General features: G+C 37.4%; 1 protein-coding gene across 4 annotated transcripts in view; it reads left to right on the top strand.

Moving 5' to 3' along the window:
* Positions 1-23,785, top strand: part of LOC131428031 (RNA-binding protein Musashi homolog Rbp6) — a 119,285-nt gene that overhangs the window by 20,170 nt on the left and 75,330 nt on the right. For all 4 annotated transcript variants that reach the window (XM_058591666.1, XM_058591667.1, XM_058591669.1 and 1 more), the window contains one exon: positions 361-684. In XM_058591666.1, coding sequence (XP_058447649.1) covers positions 587-684 — 98 coding nt within the window. In that variant the 5' untranslated portion in view covers positions 361-586. The remainder of the gene's footprint in view (positions 1-360; positions 685-23,785) is intronic.

The raw sequence follows: 23,785 nt of genomic DNA, 5'->3' as shown, positions 1-23,785 counted from the left end.
GCGTCGTTTATTAGTGCTTCCGTAGATTGCATTGTTGGTATTGTGTACGGCTGTGTATTGACAACCACCCTTAGTTTGAAAAAAAAAATTCATTGTTAAGCCACCTTTTGTGTTGAAACACCGTTATCCAATGACTACTCCGTTTTGATACTCTCTAGCAAATGTTTATATCAACCGATGTTAGTGTATATGTTTTAGTATTAGTGTGTTTATAATCATAAGTAATTATCCGTCTCTTTCAGAACTACTAATAGCTATCCTCCATAGCAAATAATTCGTACTTGCAAAATCAAAATTAATCATAGAGGTTGTTTTCTAGTTACGTTTTATTTTTCTTTCTTTCTTTCTACTACCATCTAGAATACCGATACAGCAGAACCTAACTAGCGAGTAAACATATACTACCAAGAGATCGTTTAGTGTTTTATGTAGTGTTTGCGAACTGCGAGTAGTGTGAATACCAACCATACAGTAGTGGAAAAACCTGGCAACCAGTACATAGATATTTCACCAATCAAAAACAAATAAATAAAATCATCAAAAATCCTTAGAACAAAATAACTCCACAGTAGCTAAACAAGAAAAAATGCTGTTTGAAAGTCCTGTCGCTGCCGCAAAAATGTTTCCATACAGTGTGCCTCCGCCGATACAGGGTTCAGCTGCAGTTCCGGTGCAAAATTTAAGGTTTGTGATATATTCAAAATTACCATTTATTTTTTTTGGTTACTTTTTCCGTTCCTCGTTCTGCTAAAAATTCATTCAAATCAATTCTAACTCCGCGTTTGCTTTCACCAGGGCCTCCGTGTAGCCAACCAGCATGTGGGAACCCTCTAAACATAACGACCCCTATAACACAAACCACCATCATCACTCATACCGTTCTAAGATTAACCAAAAGGTGAATGGGAAAGGTTTTGGAAAATGGAAATTTTTGCGCTCCTTTAGCTCTGGGAAGGTGGTGTGCACTTGTACCTGAGAAACAAACAAAAGAAAAAAAAATACGTGAATGTTAGGTCGTTCTTCGCACAATCTTAATGAAACATAACCATTTTTTATTTGTTCAAATTTCGCATATTTATGTAACAGTCCCTCATACCAACCCAGATCTGGTCTCTTTTTTTTCCTGGATGGTTCTTCACCTTCAGCTCCAGCAAACGCTGGTGTGTTTCGCTTAGACACACAAAACTTATTTTCTCTCTGCGCACATATTCACTGTGATTCGACCCGACCAGGGGTGGTAAAACCGTCGTAAGCTTAGCTCCAGTCTAGTCCGACTCGTCTGCGGTGTGTCCTTATTTTAAGTTGGTCATTCAAAATCGACCTTCAGAGATGTTGGTGCAAAGATTTGCTACGTAGTTTTTGTGCTTTTTGTGTATAAATCCTGTTCGGATGTCGTCGTCGTAGCGAAAGGTACTTTCACACAGAGAGGAACAAAAAATGCATTAGCCAAGTAATTGCTAGCTTTAGTTGGAGTAGCGCATTTTCAATGATTTCACAGATTGTGTACTCTGGCAGTTTGTGTTTTCACACAAACTCTTCGGTTGAAATCTTACCGTTGCAGTAGTGTACTGCATGTTAGTGACGGTAGATGTTCATTAAAGCTGGTGAATTGACTATTTGGATCACCATTTCTACCACATTGTCTGTTTTTGTTTAATTTGACTTCCAGGTTTATTGTCGTTGGCTTTCAGTCCAGATTTGAAATATGTGCTACATACTTATGTTCTAGAGAAGATGCAATTGCTGTGCTCGTAAAACCATTAGTTGTCAAAGAGAACATTTGATCGGTTTATTTTTTAAACGGAATCAATGGTCAAAAAATTATAGCGAAACATCGTGACTACCTGATATCATGTCGTGGAATTCCAAAAATCTGTAGATGTAAATAACTAACCGTTTGATTTTTTTTTAATTTAACAATTATACAGGGTATTTCTTAATAGTACTTAAGACCAGAATAATTTCTTGAATCATAATGTTGTATTTGGTTCACATTTTAAGAACCGGTTCGGTGTTGCAACTGAGACAGCAATTTGTTTTCAACTGCCATAAGCATAAGCCACTGAAGCCTCTCCTGAATGTGTGCATACAAGTTCTCACAGAGCCTATTCGACCAGTTGTGCAGTGCACGAGGTGCACATGAGGACGAGACGCCACTGCATTTTGGTATGATCATCACCGCAACTCTGGGGGTGATGAAAATAGTACGTTAAAAAATACAAAACTTATCTCATTGATGATCCAATGACATGAGCCTATCGAGGCACCTCTCGCCGATGATAAGGCAAATAGATGAATAATTTGTTGCTAATTATTAATTCTGAATTTCTTGTTTGATTCCTTTTTATTTTTTTTTGAGTACTTCGCCAAGTTCATATGCAGTTAACGAAGCACCCCTCTCTAGTAAGCTTGAAAACTAACCAAAACCCAATGGTTAGTTTGTTGCTAATTAGTTGATAATTGGTTACGATAATTTTAAATTTGTTGCTCCATTTGATGAATATGAATCATATGAAGTTAACGTAGCATCCCTCCCAAATAAGCTTGAAAACGAATCGAAACCCAGTGGATAATTTGTTGCTTATTAGTTGCTAATTATTTACGGTAATTTTTAATTTGTTACTAAATTTATTTTCAATGTTCAATGTTTCGTCAAGTTTGCACTGGGTTCCGTTTTGTTTTCAAGCGTTTTTAGAAGGAGTGTTTCGTTAAATTTATATGAACTTAGCGAAAAAGTAATAAAAAAAGAGCAACAAATTCAAAATCATTGTTACTAATTAGCAACTTATTAGTAACAAATTATCCACGTGGTTTCGATATGCTTCGAAAGCTTCATTAACTTTATATGAATCTAGCGAATCACTCAAAAAAAAATGAGCAGCAAATTAGAAATCATCGTAACTAATTAGTTACTTATTAGTAACAAATTATCCACTTGGTTTCGATATGCTTTGAAAGTTATTTGGGAGGGGTGATTCGTTAACTTCATATGAACTTAGCGAATTATTAAAAAAATTGAGCAGCAAATTAAAAATCATTGTAACTAATTTACAACTTATTAGCAACAAATTATCCACTGGGTTTGGATATGTTTTAAAAGTTATGTGGGAGGAGTGCTTATTTAACTTCATATGAACTTAGCGAATTACTCAAAAAAATTGAGCAGCAAATTCAAAATAATCGTAATTAATTAGTAACTTTTTAGCAACAAATTATCCACTTGATTTTGATATGCTTTGAAAGTTATTTGGGAGGGGTGCTTTGTTATCCTCATATGAGCTCAGCAAATTACTTAGAAAAATTGAGCATCGAATTCAAAATCATGGTGACTAATTAGCAACTTATTAGCAACCAATTATCCACTTGGTTTTCATATGCTTTGAAAACTATTTGGGAGGGGTGCTTCATTAACTTCATATGAACTTAGCGAATAACTCAAAAAAATTGAGCTGCAATTTAAAAATAATCGTTACTAAATAGCAACTTATTATCACAAATTATTCACTAGGTTTTGAAAGTTTCAACAAATTATCAACTTGGTTTCGATAGGCTTTGAAAGTTATTTGAGGGGGGTGCTTTGTTAACTTCATATGAGCTTAGCGAATTACTCAAAAAAATAGAGCATCGAATTCAAAATCATTGTAACTAATTAGCAACTTATTAGCAACAAAGTATCCACTGGGTTTTGAAAGTTATTTGGGAGGGGTGCTTCGTTAACTTCATATGAATTTAGCGAATTACTCAAAAAAATTGAGCAACAAATTCAACGTTACCGTAACTAATTAGCAACTTTTTAGCAACAAACTATCCACTGGGTTTTAGTTTGTTTTGAAAGTTATTGGGGAGGGGTGCTTGGGTAACTTCATATGAACTTAGCAACAAACTATCCACTGGGTTTTAGTTTGTTTTGAAAGTTATTGGGGAGGGGTGCTTGGGTAACTTCATATGAACTTAGTGAATTACTAAAAAAAATAAGTAACAAATTCAATATTACCGCAACTAATTAGCAACAAATTATCTACTGGGTTTTAGTTTGTTTTGAAAGTTTTTGGGGAGGGGTGCTTCGTTAACGTCATATGACTTTAGCGAAGTATTAAAAAAATGAACAACAAATTTATAATTGCCGTAACTAATTAGCAACTAACTTTTCATTGGGTTTCGATATTTTTAAAGCATATTTGAGAGGGGTGCTTCGTTAACTTTATATGATTTCGTTAACGTTAGGGGTGCTTCGTTAACTTCATATAAATTCAAAACTACAGGAACTAATTAGCAACAAATTATTAACCTATTTGCGTTATCATCGGCGAGAGGTGCCTCGCTAAGTTCATGTTCATGATGTTTCGAAATGTCAAATTACACTCTGTTCCACATAAAAGGAGGTAACGTTTTTGATAGTGGGAATGAAAAAAAAACAAATTTACGTTCCTTTGTCAGATCGTATAATCAGTGCTGCTCGAAAATTAGAAAAGTGCAGTCGTTCTTTAAAATAAGTTATGCGTACGCCAAGTTCGACTGAGATAGTTTTTATGCACACTCAATCAAAAGAACCGTAATTTTGGTGTTAAATATTACTGATATTATGATAAAATTATTTGAATCGAAATACGTGGAAAGGTACAAAGAAACAGAACATGTTTATAATTCGCCTGAACGTGGAAAAACGAGTAATGTTCAGAAAACACTACAGAGTAATAGCGCAGAAAATGAGTTCTACAAGCCCTGGTTGTTGCAACGGATATGAAAAACATACGGGTGGGTAATGTTATAGACATAACTAACTGACGTGTATACGAATACAACTGACACGCTTCCTTGACACCTGAATATCAAAAAACAATTGTCTTACAAGCTTCCAGTTATTCTTTTCAAAAATTGTAACGGTGCACTTTTCCTGAAGTACGACTTATTTTCGTCAAACATTTTCTAACAAACAAATAAAGAGCAAGAGAATTTGTCAGTCGTAAAGCCTGCTCGTTATTGAACGATGCTTGAACCTGATAACAAAAGTTGGGTCCTTTAAAAAAAAACAATGACCCGAAGTATCGAAATCGTCTAGCAAGTGTAAGAGCAAAATGACACTGCCACCTTTGATTGGCTCTCCCAATCTCCCGACGCTATGCCTATCTAAAACATCAGGGCAATCATGAAGAGCAAGCTTGCAAGAATGCCTGAGCACAACTTGAACAAACTGCACTGGAAAACTTCGTCGAATGCGTGTCCCAGAGAAATCAGGTTATTTTCAATAAAGTTCGACTGTGCTTTGAATTATTGTGCCGATGTTTTTCCATGAACGATGCAAATAAGCACCTCGATTTCTTTCGAAATACTTGCAAAAAAAGGTGAGTGGGTAATTTCAGAGACACAATCGGATTGACGTGAATACGAATAACAATGGCTCGCTGAAAATGCAACTGTGTCCTTATAAAGTATGATATTAACTTCGGTGAAGGACAAATACTGGTTAAAATCGGGGCCATATAATAATAGTAAGTCCAATATTTATGTAAAATTTTTCTGAATCCATTGGTAGTTAAATTATTTAAATCCATCAACAAATGACTTAGTTAAAGGTGCGTAAAATTATGACAGAAAAAGTTTTGTTTCGATATTTTTAATTGATACCTGGCCGCGCATAGTTAAATGTAAGGCAGTTTTGATGCCAACAGTCATGGTTTTTAACCGTACATAATTTGTGCCTGTTTTACTAACGAACAAAACGTGTCGCAAGCCCACTGCACTTAATCACTAAAAATATTCCGTATTTCCAAGTTTCCGTTCTGCACGATACGCTTTGTGCGGTGGTTCGTTCAATTCATGCGGTTGAAATTTGGCGCGCCTTATTTTGGGACTGAATTTCACCTTAATGCTCGTTCATACCAAACTTCAATTTTGAGTTATTATTGGTTTTATCTCCTACTACTGAACATTTTATCCTAAATTGATTTTCGATGGTATGGAGAAAACATTATGTTGCTATCTTGAATATATGAAGAGATGTTTAAGATTGAGTACTGCCAATTCTTGCACATAGTGATTCTTGATAAGACCTTCTAGTAAAGTAAGACGTATTCACGTCAAAAGAAGGAAAGGCTTGTGGAATAGATTGTACTGAATTATTTCGTTCGTGATGACTGTTTTCATACTTCTGATAGAATCAATGCAATATCATTCAATGACCATGCAATTCCCAGTTTTCTTATTTTTCATTTCCGACGCAACCGCACACTTCCGGGGAAGCATGTTACAGGAGCTTGTAAGCAATATTGAAAAGTCGATTTTATGGGCTGGCTAACATAGGGTTAGAGATTTTTCCTGATTAGAAAGGTAAAGCAGAAATGATTTCGAAATATCAATTAATAATGTCAATTCAAATATGGTATGGGTTTAGTTATTTTTCGTTCATGAAAATATATTAGAGTGGAGTCAAAAGAAAACCAGAAATTGTACGTTCGAAGTAGAAAACTGAGTTTCTTTGAGAAGGAAGAAATAACATATTAGAAGAGTAAAATTTTCTAGTTTGTTCCTTCTGATCAAAATTGACCCGAAATGGTCCATTTAAACTGCGCGTGTAAACCCAATCTGTAATATTTTTTTTCTAAGTTGGTACAACCTTCTTGGGCATTCCTGTTTAGTTTGGTTGGGGTATGTCAATTAGTGTGTGGTTGGAAGCTTTTTGTTTACGACACGAAAAATTTGTTATTTTTTCACTATGGAAACAAAATTTAACAACGAGTTTGCTTGAAATTTTGTGCTTCACTTGGAATTTCGGATACGGAATCATTTGAAATGTTGCAGAAGTTTTTTTTGGGCAAGGATGGCTTTTATTGTGTCAAAGAATGCACTCTAGTAACTCTTCACACGATTCAATCAGTGCTATCAAAGAGAGACGGATATCATCGCAGCAACAAAAAGCCGGCATGGTTCATTTAACATAGTATGGACACCAGTGCGAGAGCGAATTTCACTCGATAACCTGCCTGAGAATCAAAGGTTAGCATGCTACTGTGCGGATTCTCTCTGAAGCAACAAACGGTCGCTTATTCTCGTTTCGTGATCGGATTCTACATGAGCGGTTGATAATGGCGATAGAATCATTTTACTATTGCCGGTTATTCCAATTATGTGCATATAACCTTTGTATAAGTTGTGTCTATGAAAATATATGTGAATGTTCCACACAAGGGTTTTGAAATATTGCAACCTAGTATGAGAATCATCAAGTCTGGGATTTTCTGCGATAATTGTCAACTTGCGATTCTCTCTTGGTAAATTCCACACAGCACCGATCATTTTCAGACTGTACATTTTTTTAAGGGCCGCGAAATACTCAGAGTATGAAGCGAAGCGAAGATATGTAGATAAATTCTCTCACGGTTCATGTATTGAGAGACACGAAGACTTGTAGCATCTTCTACCGGATTGAAAATGTTGTATACAGTATAGATAAATATCGAGCAGCTTCTGTCAAATTATCGGCAATCACCAACACTGGTTTTGGGTAGTCTACTCTATCGAGAACGCAAGTATTTGAGTGGCGTAAAACATTCAGTGGGGATCGTGAGATCGTAGAACATTTGCCTCGTGCTTCTAACCCGTCCACCTCTGTTAACGGCGATAACATTGAAAAGGTGAAGGAAATTGAGCTTGAAAATCGTCGTGTTAGCATTAGAGAGATAGTAGTAGATTTTGGCATCTATTATGGATCGACTCAGCACATTCTGGTTAATGTTTTGGTTTTGGTGAAATGCGTCGATGCCCAGCTCGTACCGAAAGAACTGAATGTTTTGCATGATTGTAACTGAGTTTTTGTCCAAATACGAAACGAAAGTCATCGCTCAGCCACCGTATTCGCCAGATTTGGCCCCCTGTGACTTTTTCCTATTTCCAAAACTGAAATATCCACTATGGGGAATGCGCCATGACTCGATCGAGGATATAAAAAGTAATTCGCGGAAGGAACTGAAGGCCGGTTGTTCACAAAACTGACATGTAATCAGCTGATTTTCATAGGTAATCAGTGTTTTACACGGACCACAACGACTCCTTCTTGACCACAAACGATGTATTGCATACGTACCACTCGCACGCCATTTCGGATACCGGGTAAAAAATTCCGCCATACTTTTCTTTCGATAGAAAGAACTTCACCGTACTGCGACATGTTTTCCCGAACGTACCGATCGCTGGTCTGCGGGGGAAGGTCATGCCCGCGTTTTTCTATGGCAATGTCCACCATTTACACATTTTATATTAAACATTGTCATGATCAACACTGTGCACCTCATTGTTAACCGAAGCGAACGCAATTGTACCTCTTTCACGTTTGAACATAATGTACACACAGTTAGACGCCTTGTTGAATTGAATCTCACTTACATTATTAGCGTCTAGATGCATTCGTTCTTTAAGTAAGATTTCAATTTCGTTTGCTGCTGGTCTAACTTTGCAGCGCTTGAAATCTATACAAATTGAATTTGGTCTTGTAGGCCAAGTTTCAGGCTTTGTTAAAGCGGATTTGCCCATTTCGTACACTCTATTGCTCACTGCACTCTATTGTCCTTGTTTCTATCGTCTCGGCCGTAAGCAATTTTCGACTGTGTCGGATGAGATGCGAGCACGAATTGAAAGTGTTAAACTTTTGTGTATAAAACACGACCTTAGAGTTATTTAAAATAACTCATTCTTTCAAGTGAAATATTCAGTTCAGTTTTAACTCCTGACACGCTTCTCGTTCCAGAAAGACTTTCTAATACTGTATGCGGGTTTTGAGAATCGATCATAAGTTTTTACTCAGGTTTCAAGAGTTATAGTGATAAAGAAGAAGAATTCGAAATTTTCATTTTGTTTGAAGATGGTATAAACTATCTCGTCTCTGCCTGAGAAATGCCAACATGTGTCTTCAATGTCGCCTCTTGACTTGTCAAAGCAAAGTCTTGGCATTATACATTCGTTTTGTGGAATTTGTCCTTTCTGTTTCGCATCAGACTTCGCAACCGATTCTTGGTGTACAGAATCATTGCATGGCTAGTACTACGATCCTACTGACACTAAGAATCCTCCCAGGTCGGGGTTCGAACATACGACAACTGGCATTAGAGTGATTATTGATATTTCATCCTTACAGTTACATGTCTTTGGACTAGAAAATCTTTCTGATTGTTTTAAGCATTGTCACTAAAATCCTACATGACACTTTAGAAAGAATTTTTTTGATTTCATATCGACGATATTTTGTCTTTTAATATAACTCACTCATTTCTTAAAAGGCCTACGCGGATAAGTTATACTGATGATCTAAGTTTTTGGATAATCTGCGTTCTACTGTGGTCTGGTTGAAATGATTCGAATATTTCAAAGCTTTGAATCATGTGAAACGGTTTTGAAATTGAAGAAATGGTTGTTTTTAGTTTCTTTTTTTTATTGCGTCTGACAGTATCTCATACAAACATTGATACCCGAAACACAAACGGAAACAAAACAGCCTAATAACTGCTGCTCCTTTTTAGTGTCCAATATCATGCAAACTGCACACTACCTATAACTGATACATATCGCATACTTTTTTCTTATTTATGTTTTGTTTTGCTCGGACAGTCTCAAGTAGAAGCTCGTATACCTTCTTGATCTATATTACCACTCACATCAGTTTACCTCCAAGAACAGGATCTTGAGCCACACATTAGGAACGTGCCCTGCCACATGTTCGTATTGAATCGTCACAAATATATTTATTTTTTTCGGTTATGTTGTTCTGTGTGCGTGTTACCCATCAGCAGGCCAAACGTTACCTCGAATGGAGTAACAGCTGCAGAATCGGTATCTGATGCCTTCCGTTGTTGTCTTGAATACTTTCTGTAAAGTTTTCGTCAGGCCACAAACAATGGCATGGTTGATACAGACAGTGAAGACAGCGGATAAGGAACTCACACGGGGGCATCCACACCGTCGCTCCTCTATCATTCTACCATTCTGTTCTGGAAAATGTACTACGAATGTGAAACATGGACAACACAGTACCAGCTTAGGTTGGTTTCCTATTGAGCTCATTTTCCATTAGCGAGTGAACGAACGACAGCAGCAGGCAAACAGGACGGAGGCGTTCCTTTGAAACCCTACGTACGGAATAAAATGTACAACATCTGCACGTGAGGTTTTGCTCTCCCCCTCCCCAAAACGACAAACAAGCTTTTCAGTTTTCAATGGCCTGCGTCGCATGAGGCCGTCACTCTAAAAAACCCACCGGCTGCGGCGATGTGGGGCTTCCATCCGTCTGTGTGAGAGCACCGACATTCTGAAAGCTGTTCGTATGTATAACAACCGTGTGCGCTTCACTTCACCCCTAAGTTGCTCGTTGGACCTCTCAACGCCAAAGTACAGTGACTTGACGTTTTAAAATAGTTTCCATCGCGCGAAGAAGCAGTGCAATATTTCGCAGGTTTGTACCGGGGGCTTAAACGAATAAAGACGGTTGGATGAGTTGCCAAATCCGCCTGTCGTATTCTAATCTTCCCTTGGCTCGGCTCGCTGTACCGGGGAAGCCGGGCTTCTGTTCGAAATAATTAACGGACGTGAAACATCGTCAGATTGTTTTTTCGATGTCAATGATTTCAAAGATTGAAATCTGGTAGTACAGAAGCCAACGCGCTCGTTGCATAAATAAACGAGTAGTTGTATGTTGGAGCTTCGATTAAAACGATGATTCATTGTGGTATTAGAAATTCAGCATCAGTTCAGAAATTTTTTCGTCCATTCATTGGCTACAACATTTTTTAAAAACTAATATTCGATCGAGCTCGTAAGAATCACTATACTGTGGATGAAATGATTCAAAACTGATTTCCTCACGTACATTGTAAAGAGTCAACCAGCAGTCTGAGTAGACAAAAGGTTTCTGCTCTTAGTTGTTTTACACGAATCAGAAGTAGAACTTTTAATTCAATTTATTTTTCCATTTTTCTTTCTGTTTCTACTTGGTTGATAATGAAACGGAAAAAATCACCAAGAAATACTGACTTGTACGGTTATACGGTCTACCTCAGAACTAACTTCTTAGTTAATTTAGTAGATATTGTCCTCATATCGGGCTTCTACTTCGAAGCAGTTTTGTCATTCTTTATAGAAAAGATAGAGTATGCTGGGAAAATCGACCATTGATCTCCGAAGACCCCTTTTCTCGGAGATGGTTGAACCGATTTCATCAATATTCGGCTCGTTTGAGACCTCAAATGATTAAATGACCGAAACTTCAGGTTGTTGAGATAGCATGGTATAAGTGACGTGACCGACAAACCGCATTTTTTTCTATCTGACCATTTTTTTTTAAATGGCTTAACCGATTCGATAATGTTATGCTCATCCGGAAGCCAATATTGAGTCATTGATAAAGTTCAGCGAACAAATGGCGGGACTTTCCGATTCCTGCATGAGTGTTGTAAACGACGAATCGAATTTTTAATAAGCTCAAATTTCTCGGCGATGACTGAACCACCCTCTGCTCGTTTGAATGCTACTATTAGGTCATGGACCAACTTTGAAAGGCTAATGGTGAACAGTTCTGGTTCCAGCGATATATTCGATTGAGTGACGTAACCAACAAACTGCACTTTTTCTCTATTTGTACAGTTTTCTCCTAGCTCTTTTTAAACCAACGATTTGGTCTCAGATCATGTTCAAATTGATTATTGTGAACACTTCCTGTTCTGTATGTATAATCTGTGAATGACGTAAACGACAAATCACACTACTTTCTCACAGAAAACTCAACGGATTTCGACATACTTGGGTTCGTTTAAAAGTTGCAAAAGAGTGAATTACTAGTTTCGAATTATTATTGTTGAAACTTTCAGTTTCAGCAATGTAACCGAATAAGTATCGTAAGCGTACCGAAAATTAATCTGAAAATGATTGGATCTGCCTAAATTTGTGTCAAAAAATTAGCTCGACAAAGCAATTATTGTGATGAAGTATTAGAATGACAACGGAACGGTATTATCACACCTCTCCGTGGATTAAGAAGCGATATTGAATTTAGAGCTGCTTAATTTCAAAAATTTTTTCAGAAAGAATTAAATTCACGCTATCATTTAAAACAAAAGTTTTATGAGAGTCGAGAAAACTAAGAACAGTTGGTAAAAGCAAAGGTCCGCATGATTGCTTGTAAAATACTACGAATTGACAGAAAGTCGTTTCCCCAAAATAGGATCTGGCAGTAATACTATTTCTTATTCTTAGCAATAGAATAGTTTTTCTTTACGTGTTTCGTCTTCGACTCGTCAGTGCATAAATGCTTATGTTCAACTGCTATGCATCCTAGCAGTGTGTAACGGAAAACGGATAAAAAACGTAAATCTCAAACTCTACTTAAGTGGCCACTTCATTAGATTGCACCGAAACGCAATGTCTTTGCTTACGTGCCGAACGAAAACCAGATTTTGGCTTATACTGCTCAATTCAGGAATGGTCCTAGCTTGCCAAAAAATACTTAATTTGGCAAGCGATTCAAAATTGTAGACTGTAGAGTAGAATTTACGCAACAAATGGTACTGTTATGCAGATGAATCGGAACTGCGACAAATCTAAAAGTCTTGCAAAATCTTAGCAATGAAGACAAACCTACCGTCACTACCCGTTAATTTACAATATTTTTACATCCAACTGCAATATTACATGTTATCGTGGTCATATTGACCCAAACCATCAGGAAATTTGAAAAAAAATTATCTTGATTTTTGAACTTGGATATAACGAAAAAAAAAACTGTTTGCATATGAGCAAGCACGGGGCATTTCACGTGGAATAGTTATGCTTCTAGTTGAAAGCAGCAATAATGTGGTTAATTAACTTTCTGAAATAAAAGGTTCTTATTTTTGCTGTAATATATTTTTAACAAAAGTTTTTCGGAGTTTGAATATTCTTGGACAAAATTTGTTGTGTGTTTTTGGGACTGAGTGTTTTCTTCACACTTTAAAACGGTTGTCGATCTTAACATGATAAAATTGATTGTTTAATAAACTATATGATTGATTCCTAGATTCAATAAAGGATTTTTTACTGAAGTTTTGCTTAATAATTTGGCGGAGTCATAAGTGTGAGAGTAATTATCGACGTAACGAATCGCATTTTCCTTTAAATTCCGCAAGATATTTCAGTTACACTAAGGTCTTTTTTATGCGGTCTTTTTTATGCGACTTTTTTATGCGAATTTTCAGAGTTATGCGGTTTTTTTATGCGAAGTTTCAGAGTATTGCGGTTTTTTATGTGAATTTTCAGAATTATGCGGTTTTCTTTAATTCGGTTATGTTTTATCCGAATTTTCAGAGTTATGCGTTTTTTTTAATGCGAATTTTCAGAGTTATGCGGTTTTCCGTCTTAAACTCATCATTGCATTAGCAGTTTATGCTGAAACACTGCTTGTGTCGCCACCTCGTGGTTCAATATGAACTGTTAAGCAAAATTAAAGCTTTTGCAACTTACAAAACAATTGGCCATTTTTTGAGAAATTTCGTTTCTGATGTGCCAAAAGAACGAAACTGATTGACAGCTTTCCAGTCGTCAACAGATAGTAGTCATTTAGGGGTATAGGTATCTCAAGAGTGGGGGATTTGTGCAAAGTGTACATGACTATTTTAGTTGTTTTTACGTTTCGTTTTAGTGTCATCAGTGCACTAGCAGTTTATGTTGAAATACTGCCAATGCCACCTCGTTGTTCAATATAAGCCGCTTGTTTTTGTTTTTACTATTCACCGACTAGAAACAATGTATAAGAATTCTTCACACTCTAGGGATAAAAGCCCAGTTGGCACCATATGCACTTTGCAAATTCATATTTTCCGTGATGACGTAAGCATTGTAGTGATGACGTAAGCATTGTAGTGGAACCTTCTGGTTCAACAGACTTCGTAGCCGGTTCAGAGTGTACAGAACCATTGCATGACTGGTGCTACGATCCTACTGACACTACGAATCCTTCCAGGTCGGGGCTCGAACATACGACAACTGGTTTGTAAGACCGCCAACCCGGGATGACGCACTACAATCGTAAACAAAATGTTCATTGGTAGCCCTAAAATCGTTAGACGATTTTACAGCTTGGAATTAATTTAAGGGGGGGGGGGTCTCCAACATGGGGGCAATGCGACGAAGCAAAGTGCTCGTACATGTACACTGTGTACAGATGGCGAGGATCTACCTTCAGTATTGCCCCACAAAAATATAGGTATAAGCAAGGATGGCTTTTATCGTATCAAAGAACGTTCTCTACCAACTCTTCACACGATTCAATCAGTGCCATCAAAGAGAGACGGATATCATCTCAGCAACAAAAAAAACTGGCATGGTTCATTTAACATAGAATGGACACCAGTGCGAAAGCGAATTTCTCTCGATGACCTGTCTGAGTATCACGAGTTAGCACGCTGCTGTGGGGATTCTCTCTGAAGCAACAAACGGTCGCTTATTCTCGTTTTGCGATCCGATTCTTTACGGGCTGTTGATAATTGCGATAGAATCGTTTTACTATTGCCACTTATTCTAACTATGTGCATATAATCTTTGTATAAGTTGTGACTATGAAAATGTATGTGAATGCTCTACACAAGGGTTTTGAAATATTGCAACTTAGTATGAGAATCATCAAGTCGAATAATCGGTTCGATTTTCTGCGATAATTTTTAACTTGCGATTCTCTCTTGGAAAAAACCACACAGCACCGATCATTTTCCGGCTATATTTTTGCCCGTGAAATACTCAGAGTATGAAGTGGAGCGAAGAAATGTAGAAAAATTGTAGATTGAGAGACATGAGTACTTGTAGCATCTTCTACCGGACTCAAAATGTTGTATACAATGTAGAGAAATATCGAGCAGCTTCTCTCAAATTATCGGCAATCACCAACACTGGGTATAAGTACATTTGAGATTTTTTATTTTGTCCTTTTAACAGGTATCAACTTCATAAGTTCAATTGATCTGCAATAGTGGTTCGTGAATTTTCGATATCTCAGTGACAAGTTTGACAATGACACAAGACACGATTCACGTGTGATCTGTCGAAAACAGTGTTGCTAAAAATGATACCAATAAAAAATCACCCTTTAAATATAAACTAAACAAAAGTTATGTTATGCTATGTTCTATGGTTGGGGTTGAAATGAAATTCTAAATTATAGGCGATAGAAGTTTCTACTCGACAAAAGTTTCTGTTACATGGTCTATGAGCAAAGTTCGGAAATTATGTTTCATTGGGGAAACTGACCCGTTTTTTTGGTTCATTTAACCCGAGGTTTTAGTCTGTGTTATAACATCGTGTATTGATATTTTTTACGATGATTCCGTTTTAAATGCTCGTTATGGAAGGAATAGTATAAGAGTGAATTAAGAAATACGAAGCTCTCATTATTTTGTTGAACCATAGGACGGTGGGTGATCTTCCTACCCAGAAGAACGAAGTCTTTTCCAAAATGTTATAATATTCAATGAGGCTAACGCATCGTAACTAGTGTTATATTCAATCAATAGTGTTTGCTATTGAAACTCGGGACGACTTCATTATAGTCCAAGTAATTTTACGTATATTGCTGATTCAAAAAGTTGAACTGGACAAATTGTAATCGAAGACGTTCTAATAAGGATTTACAAATGTGGAATAGGAGAAAAGTTTTGAACTCCAACCTGAAATGTAGTATGCAGTATGACTCTAATATCTGCTACATCTTACAAATGGAGCACATGAATCTAGATTCAACGGGAAATGAGCAATATTTTTGCTTTAGCTACTTTTGTTGATCTATCAAGAGAGAGTAGGCTAAACGAAAATCTAATGCACGTTCCATATATAGATAGAGTGCTCCCGGCGATGTAACGGAAGTCTTGACGTGTCGTGTAAATTGTACTTATAAATTAGCATGAACGGAATTGCTCGAGATTTCATTACGTGATACGTTGCAGAACAGAAATTGGCCGTGAAGATTCGAGTATCAACAAGTACGATTGGAACGGCGTTCGATAGCATTCGACCAAGTACTGTCGAAGTAATTTGCAAATCTTTGCTGCGTGTAAATCTTCCTGTCCGACCCTTAACACAGGCAATGAATGAGCACATTATAGCTGCTATCGCCGTCCCAAGAGTTCATGGCAATATGTTGATTTTTATTGTTATTATTCCTAGCAGTGCCTGTTGTCCGTTTGATTCCGTTTCTTGGATTCAACTCTTGCCATCGGGTGCTGATAGCTCCAAAGGAAAGGTCGCGTATCGTGCTAGCAACCGTGTTGTGTGTACAGATTTATGCAAAGCTATGTATTTCTTTGCGATACAATTGCACGCACACTGTTACTTGTTCGCTGCAAAGAAGCAGGGCGGTAGAGGGTCATTTCACCCCTTTTTTTTTAATAGGAAAAGTAAGAAATCGCCTAGCAACGATCGCAATGCGGCAATTATTTAGGCTCAGAAGTTACAACTGTACCGGTGCCAGTCCGGGGAACTATCGGCTGGACCGATGCAACTATAAATATCACCGTAGCTTGTCTCTGTCTCACAACTCTACTAGAGCGTTGATGTTACGATTGATCTTTCAGGCTTGCCTCGTGGCTTGAGGGATTTGGCCAGGAGAAGAAGGAAACTCACGTTTTCTTACCTGGGCTTTGCTCCTTCGCAGACCAGTTTATAAAATAATGTTTGCACCATACCATCATCACCACTCTCCCGAAAAGTTTCTTTCCTATTTCTCTGCAACGAACATATATATTTTTTTTGCTCAGCTGCTGGCTCGAAGCCATCGAGATGAAGCATTTGTCGGTTGTACAGCAAAGGTATACCTGTATGAGCACCACCAACCATCTGAGCCCCGATGGCAAGAAGGAAGGCTACGAACTTTAAGGGGTCACGTTATTGCCGGTGATTCTTACTGTGAGTGAAACAGAATCTTACTCAACCACACCGGGCCCGGCGAGAATGTTTTCAATTGATTCTTCAGGGGCTGACTTTTTGATGATGATGATGTTGATGATGATGACGATGATAAGTTCATGTAGTACAGGGAAAGAGCAGCAGAGGAAACTGGTTTCCTTGTCTATAAACTCATATCGAGCGCTGGAGCTGTGTCTGTGTTGTTGTTCGTCGTAAGGTCAATCACGTTTGCCTGCGGTACGTGCGATGTTCTTACGGTGTGCCCTCGGGAGTGAAACGGAGCTTTTATTTTTGCTAGTTTTACCTGTCAAGGATCTTGCTATTTTGCATGTTCGACTATTCGGGTATGACTGCGCTTTTCGAGTTTTTGTAGATCGCACACATTCACCACATTCCGAATATTTTTTACAATACAAAATGTTACAGAAAGAAGTTTTTTGTCTGGTATAGCTCCAGGCAATCATTGAACTAAGTATTTTGAAATCGAGAATTTCGTTTATTAGATGTTTACACATTACATTCATTATTTAAAACGATTTGGCCGAGGTGTTCTAAACAAAATTGTTACACTAGCATCATATTGACACAACTAATGCTCTATTATTATTTTTACGTTTCGCTTTCGACTTATCAGCGCGTTAGCAATTTATTTTGAATTGCTAGCTCGATTTAGCAGTACAACATTATACGCTAAGCAGACGTAAAGTTTAACCCTACTGTGAGTGGTATTTTAATTGAAAATTTATTGACCGAATTTTTTTTTTCATTTTATGAAATCATAAACATTATTCATGATTTCATGATGAAAAATATCGGTATCGTAAGCAAAACTTTGTCTTTCGTTAAACTCGATCATGGTCGTAATATGTGTTAGATGCAGAATGTTTTTTCATTTCACTCTAGTGTTTTCATCACTCTGAACCTTCCGATCCAAGTGATAGAAAGTAAGATCCGTTAATTTCTGGAAAAAAAGCAAAAAATAATTAGCAACAGATTGTCTTGTCTCTCATTTGCAGAATCGGAATCTTCGACGAAACAATTTGCGTGTTGCGCTTTGCTAAGGTTTTGATTATTTATGAATTTGCTCATAAAGTAGCCCAAATTAAGGCAAATTGCATATAACCTAATTTATTGTTTTTATTTACGTTTTGTCTTCGAAGAAAGCAGTTCATATTGAACTGCTAACACGAATTAGTAGTACAACTTACACCGCTATTGCTTTGCTGGTATTTTTTATTTGTGTCGCATGCAAACGTTTCATTGGAATTTCTTTTTCTTTGTCGGTAGATTTTGCTGCCACTCCTGTAATGTACGAAGGTTTTTAAAGTTAGATCCAACGGAAACGGAACCCTAGCTCTTGAAAACCAGCATAAAACAATACCGTGATGTTGACAAGTTGAATAATATGGAAATTTTGCCGTGATCCGAGATATACAGGGTCCGCCATGCACTTTTTTTAAACATGCAATAAAACATAAACGGTTTATCAAGATGCATTTGCTCTTTAAGCAAACCTTCAAGTTCTCGTATCGAAGGTCGAATTTTGCACTGCTTGAAGTCAACAATAATTGTATTCTTTCGTACCGGCGGTAGCTTTTGTTCGTTTGGTTCACTCATTTCGAGATCGTTTTATTGTTCACTACACAATACTGTACTTGGTTTCTTCCGTCCCGAAGCGGTTTTGTTTTATCGACTGACTTGGATGAGATGTGAAAGTGAACTGTCTTCGTTACATGTTGAACAGTGTAAATTTTGTATCCTTCGAAATTTAGAGGCACATTCGTAAAGGCCGTTTCGTTGAAACAAGATAAAAGATGCTTAGATCGCAGTTCTAAACCCTCCCCCTTCACCTTTGGTGGGAGCAACGATTATCGTGGGCATTGTTTACTGTACGCATGGATAGGCAAATGACTACTGAATCTGAACAAAACCGAGTGGTGTTGACTTGTCGATTTAGAAATATAAGCAAAAGGCCTTTACATTTCAAAGATTTTTAAAAGCGATCAAATATTCATTACCCGATTTCACTAATCCGCAACGGCTACTTTGAATACCTTATGATCGAAAAAGAACCGGAATTTTATTAAAAAACGCAAAATTTCAGTTTTTAAGAAATTTCTTTATTATCGCCTTCAAAGTATTCTCCTCCTGCGGCAATACATGCATGCCAACGCTTGATCCAATTTTACATACAAGTTTTATAGGCCGCCAAATGTATGGCCTTTAATTCACGCAGTGAATTCTCTTTTATGGTCTATTTGCAACACAAAATTTGATGCACGCACGTTTTTCTAAATTTTGATCCATTATAAAAAACGCCACACGAAAATTTTTCAACTTCTTTGTATGGACGCCAAACAAAAACTAATCGTACGATATGCGTCAAAATTTGACAGAATGTGTATAAAAGTGTTGCCAACGTTGAGAGAATAAAAGTTTACCGATTGGACAAGTGCGGGAAATTAAAAATAAAAATTCCGGCTTTTTTGATCATAAGGTATGTCTCTAATGTCTCCTTCCATTCTTATGAAACTTGTTTAAATTTCAATGCCGAGTTTCAATGCCATTGGACTGAAATTTGCGTTGGTTTCGAACATGATGGTTGATACCACCACTTTTTAGTAAAAAACCCAACTCACTTTCGTGATAATTGTTTATTTGAAGAAGCTAGCTTAGGACAGTTAAAGGTTTCTCAAAGGAAAACGTTATAAGTCATTTTATATGTAGGTATCTCTGAATGAAACTGCTATGTAAGTTGGGTACCCAAAAAGATGCGTCGAAATCGCAACTCAAAAGTAGATGGATTAAGTAAAGCGTAGTGCATGAACACCGCACATTCACATTCTTTTTATACTTTCATTTGACGGCTAAAGACATTTGAACGCAACCCAGGAATTGGAGAAGAGTGTCTGTTTCGTCTTTCTCTTTTTGTTTTTCGTTGTGTATTGAAAAAGGCTTCAACTTGAGCCATCATCTTAAAAAGTAGATTAAAAAGAGTTCAATTAAAACTAAAATCCACAGCTCGTTTACTTCGTAAAACACATTAAAATGTTGAACAAATATTTTTAGATTCAAAGCAATCAGCTCACGATTAATTTCCCAAAAATATCTTTTTTCTTGGAAACTCCGTTCGACTTTGATCGATTTGTCTCTGTGCTATGGTTTCGCCTGATTGCCAATGGATAATTTTTCCTGGAAGTAGTTCGTGAAAGCATTGGAAGCAACAATTCAACGAATCATCAAACAACCTAACCATAACTCGAGCTCGGACTTGTTAGCAGAAGCAACAAGAGTAATACAAATAATTCCATTGATAATCAGTACTGTCCACAGTCCCGGTCGCATCAGTCTGGTACTTGTGGTTGGCTAAATCTTAAAGGATGTTTTTTTTCTCCTACCGAGGACAAGTCCCTTCTGACTTGCTGATCAGTAAACTACTACTGTGTGGACTGAAAGAATTCTTGAGGAACCAACCAACCCAGAGGGACAGATGAAACGAATGGCAAATGATTGAAGTAGATAAGAAGGAGGAAACCGAAAGCTCCCTCCTCCACGGTGCAGTATGTATGTGTGCTTGCTGCCTTTTCTAGATCCCCAGCAGAGACAGAGAAACAAATCCAAAGCCCAAGCATCCAAGTCTATTCGTTTGTGTTGTTTTGCCACTGCAATCGACTGCCCATGATAGCTGCTCAGTGGTACAGGAGATAGGCAAGATGAGGAAACGGTGGTAGCCCATGGAAGGACGGCACGACGGGAGAAACGTTAAACACTACAGGGTTGTAGTTGAATCAAGAGTTTTAGTTATTTTACTAAAATATTCATTTGCAGAATGGAATATGGTGTTGAATTATCTGAAATTAAAGGCTATTCATTAGTTTCGACCATGAACAGTAATTGATTTGTTTATATGTAAACATTTTTACAGTCGGAGATCATCGTATAACGAGAAATGTTTACATCATAACTTTTAAACCGGCAATATAAATGATCAAAGAATTTCAATAGATCTTTGTGTTGATACGTTTTTCGTATTACTTATTTTACTCCAAAATCGATGCTACCCGCAGTAACCGCCGTTCGAACCCACCGTGCATGGATTGAGCGAATTATGGTAATAACAAAGATTCGAATCGCATTCTCTCCGTTTGATACACAAAGCGCTCTTTTGCTCTCTGTTCTTGCATTTATTGCTCCGCGCTGTCATCGCCCAGAGCTGAGGCGGTGGGGTTGTGAGTGACGTAAATGTACGTCGACAAAGAATGCCCCCTCAAGTCACGCGGTTCTGGTATTTCGAAGTCGAATGGCAGCAGAATGAAAAAGAGTGTTGGTGGGACGGGGGTATGGTGGCAGCTTTTCATCTCCATCTGCATCCCATCCTACCCGCACAAGCAGCTCGGATGGATGGTACAGTTGTTACTTGTGTTTTTGCTGGTAGAACTTTGTCTGCCGTACGCAGCAGACAAAGGCAAGCAAACGAACAGCACAAAGAGATCGAAAGTAAACGAAGAACTATGTGCAGTGCAGATTGGAATGGGAATTTACGTATATTCAATGAATGGTGGGTGCGGAGAAAGGCAAACGAGGAAACGAGAGACAGGAAGCGTTTAAGGAACTGCGAACGCAAAACGAAAGAGAAAAGCAAGGCTTATTCAGAGCAAGAACTGCAAAGAGTCAGAATTGGTAAGGTAAAACTGGAATCTGAGACAGATCAGCTACAAGCAGAAGAGTTAGGATCCCGAGGGGTTGTTGGATGGGTGGGATTCTCTATACAAATTATAGAAAGGGCTTGAATTAAGAGCTCAACGAAGCTTATGATGAGAACAAGCTTCAGAACGATAACAATCTTGCTTTCGTTTCGATTTTTAAGTTTGCCAAACTATTTTGGGCTGGGAATCGAATCCGGCACAAAACGAGTAGTCTTACATACACAGATTTATCAAAGCTTCTCGATCGATATTATTATTCCTAACGCTTCTGTATTATATAATCACTTTTTGTGTGATTTGGTGTAATTTTTAATAATGGTGGGACAAAATTTAGATACTTATGTTACTTTTGAGTCCCATCGAAATTATGTAAAGTTTAGGCTTGATCGGAGAAACTGTTTTTTCGCGTCCGCAGTTTAAAGTTTGTATGGAATTTCATAAGGGAAAACAGATTTTTTTAAGAAAAAAATATCTGGAGATCGTAGGAAATTTTACGAGTAAAAAACCTTTGACAGTTGCGAAACGATCATAAAGTTTTCCAGGGAATGCATTCAAGTTCCGATGCAAGTTCTGAACATTAAATGCATCAAGCTTCGGAGAGCCTTGGAGAAAGACGTAGGACCAAAAGGATCCTTTGAGTGATACTTTTTTTTATATTCTCGTGTTTCATTTTTTTACTGGTTGGTTAGCAATGAATGGTAACATCAAGTTGATGATGAATAACGGGTAAAAAGCAAAATTATTCATTTGTAATTGAAGGTGAACTACCATGCGGCAATAGCAGTTCAATTTGAAACTGTCGTGCACTGCTGAGTGAAAGTGGAAAAACGGAGAAAAAAGCAAATGACTGTGGCAATTTGCATCAAAGGTTATATTGTAAACAAAATACCTAAATGAACACAAAATATTGAATTGAAAACTACAGTTGCGGATTGCTTTCTCAAGTTGAGAATGGTATGAGCAGGGAGTATCAACAAATTGAGCTGCAACGCGTTTTTGCAGCTCGTCGCTAAAGTCGTGATAGCGTATAACTAGCAAAGCTTATAAAAGTCATTTTCATTGACTCAAAATAGATGGACATAACGAAAAATAAATGTCACTCTCAGCACCGCTTGCAAATTTTGATAACGACATCCATGTCCAGCTAATGACAAAAGCGGAATAGTAGTTTCAAAATTGTATTCTTTCTTTCATTAACCCTTTTAGTAATTTTCGATTTTCAGTGAGAATCGAGTACTGTCCAGTAGCGATGTTCAACCAATTTTTACCTGTTGGTGTTCGTATTTATAGCAGCTTTGGTCTTCAAAGAGGTTCAAGAAAGAAAGAAATTTGATTATTCATATTTTAGATTCTCTTTAAAGCCGAATTTCAAGAATTTTCAACACTTTGAAGAAAGTATGAGAGTTGAAATTCGATTAAATTTCCATGCAAATGATATTTTGGTTTCGGTATGTCGTAGAGAAACGAGTGACGTTGGCATTGATACTCTTTTTTATTGAAATTAAGGATGGAAAAGCTGCCTCTCTCTTCGTTTGATTTGAATGCGATCATTTACATTTACATAATTTTTAGCTTTGATCACAAGTCTTCCAAAATGTATGAATTAATCCTCAAACTCGTATCGTTCCGCATCAGTGCCTACCTTTTACATCTTAGAATACCTCGTTTTCTACTAGTATATAGACAAAATCGGTAGAGTTGATGATCAATCGTTTTCTCATTTGCATTTCCCTTTCATGAAATACTGGGGCCCCTTCCACAGTTCTATGATCAACGCCAGTAGTAATATTACTATTACTGAATCCTTCATTCATTGAAGAGCCATCTTGTAAGGTTTGATGGCATCAAATAACACCTAGTGCACTGCACAACCGTTCAAACTGATTCAAGGAATTGACCTTATCCCCAGCCGTATTTAATTATTTTTTAGATTTTTAACTCATTCCAAGAAAGCATGTGGGATGGTACCGAATATAACATAATGAGAGACTTTGTTTACAAATTCACCCTAAGCTACCAGCGCATGCTGGTCACTTTGCTTTGTGCACCGAAATTGCGTGTATTTACACACATCTCATCCAATTTAAAATTTCAAGTAACTCTTGGCGCTGTGTTAGTGTTTTTTCCGTGCACATGATTCAAGAAGAGAACGAATTACTCTGCTCAGCTCTGAG

This window comes from Malaya genurostris, chromosome 2 (assembly GCF_030247185.1).
Source record: "Malaya genurostris strain Urasoe2022 chromosome 2, Malgen_1.1, whole genome shotgun sequence".
Lineage (NCBI taxonomy): Eukaryota > Metazoa > Arthropoda > Insecta > Diptera > Culicidae > Malaya > Malaya genurostris.
The sequence above is the reverse complement of the archived record's forward strand: the minus strand, read 5'-3'. Positions and strand labels throughout refer to the sequence as shown.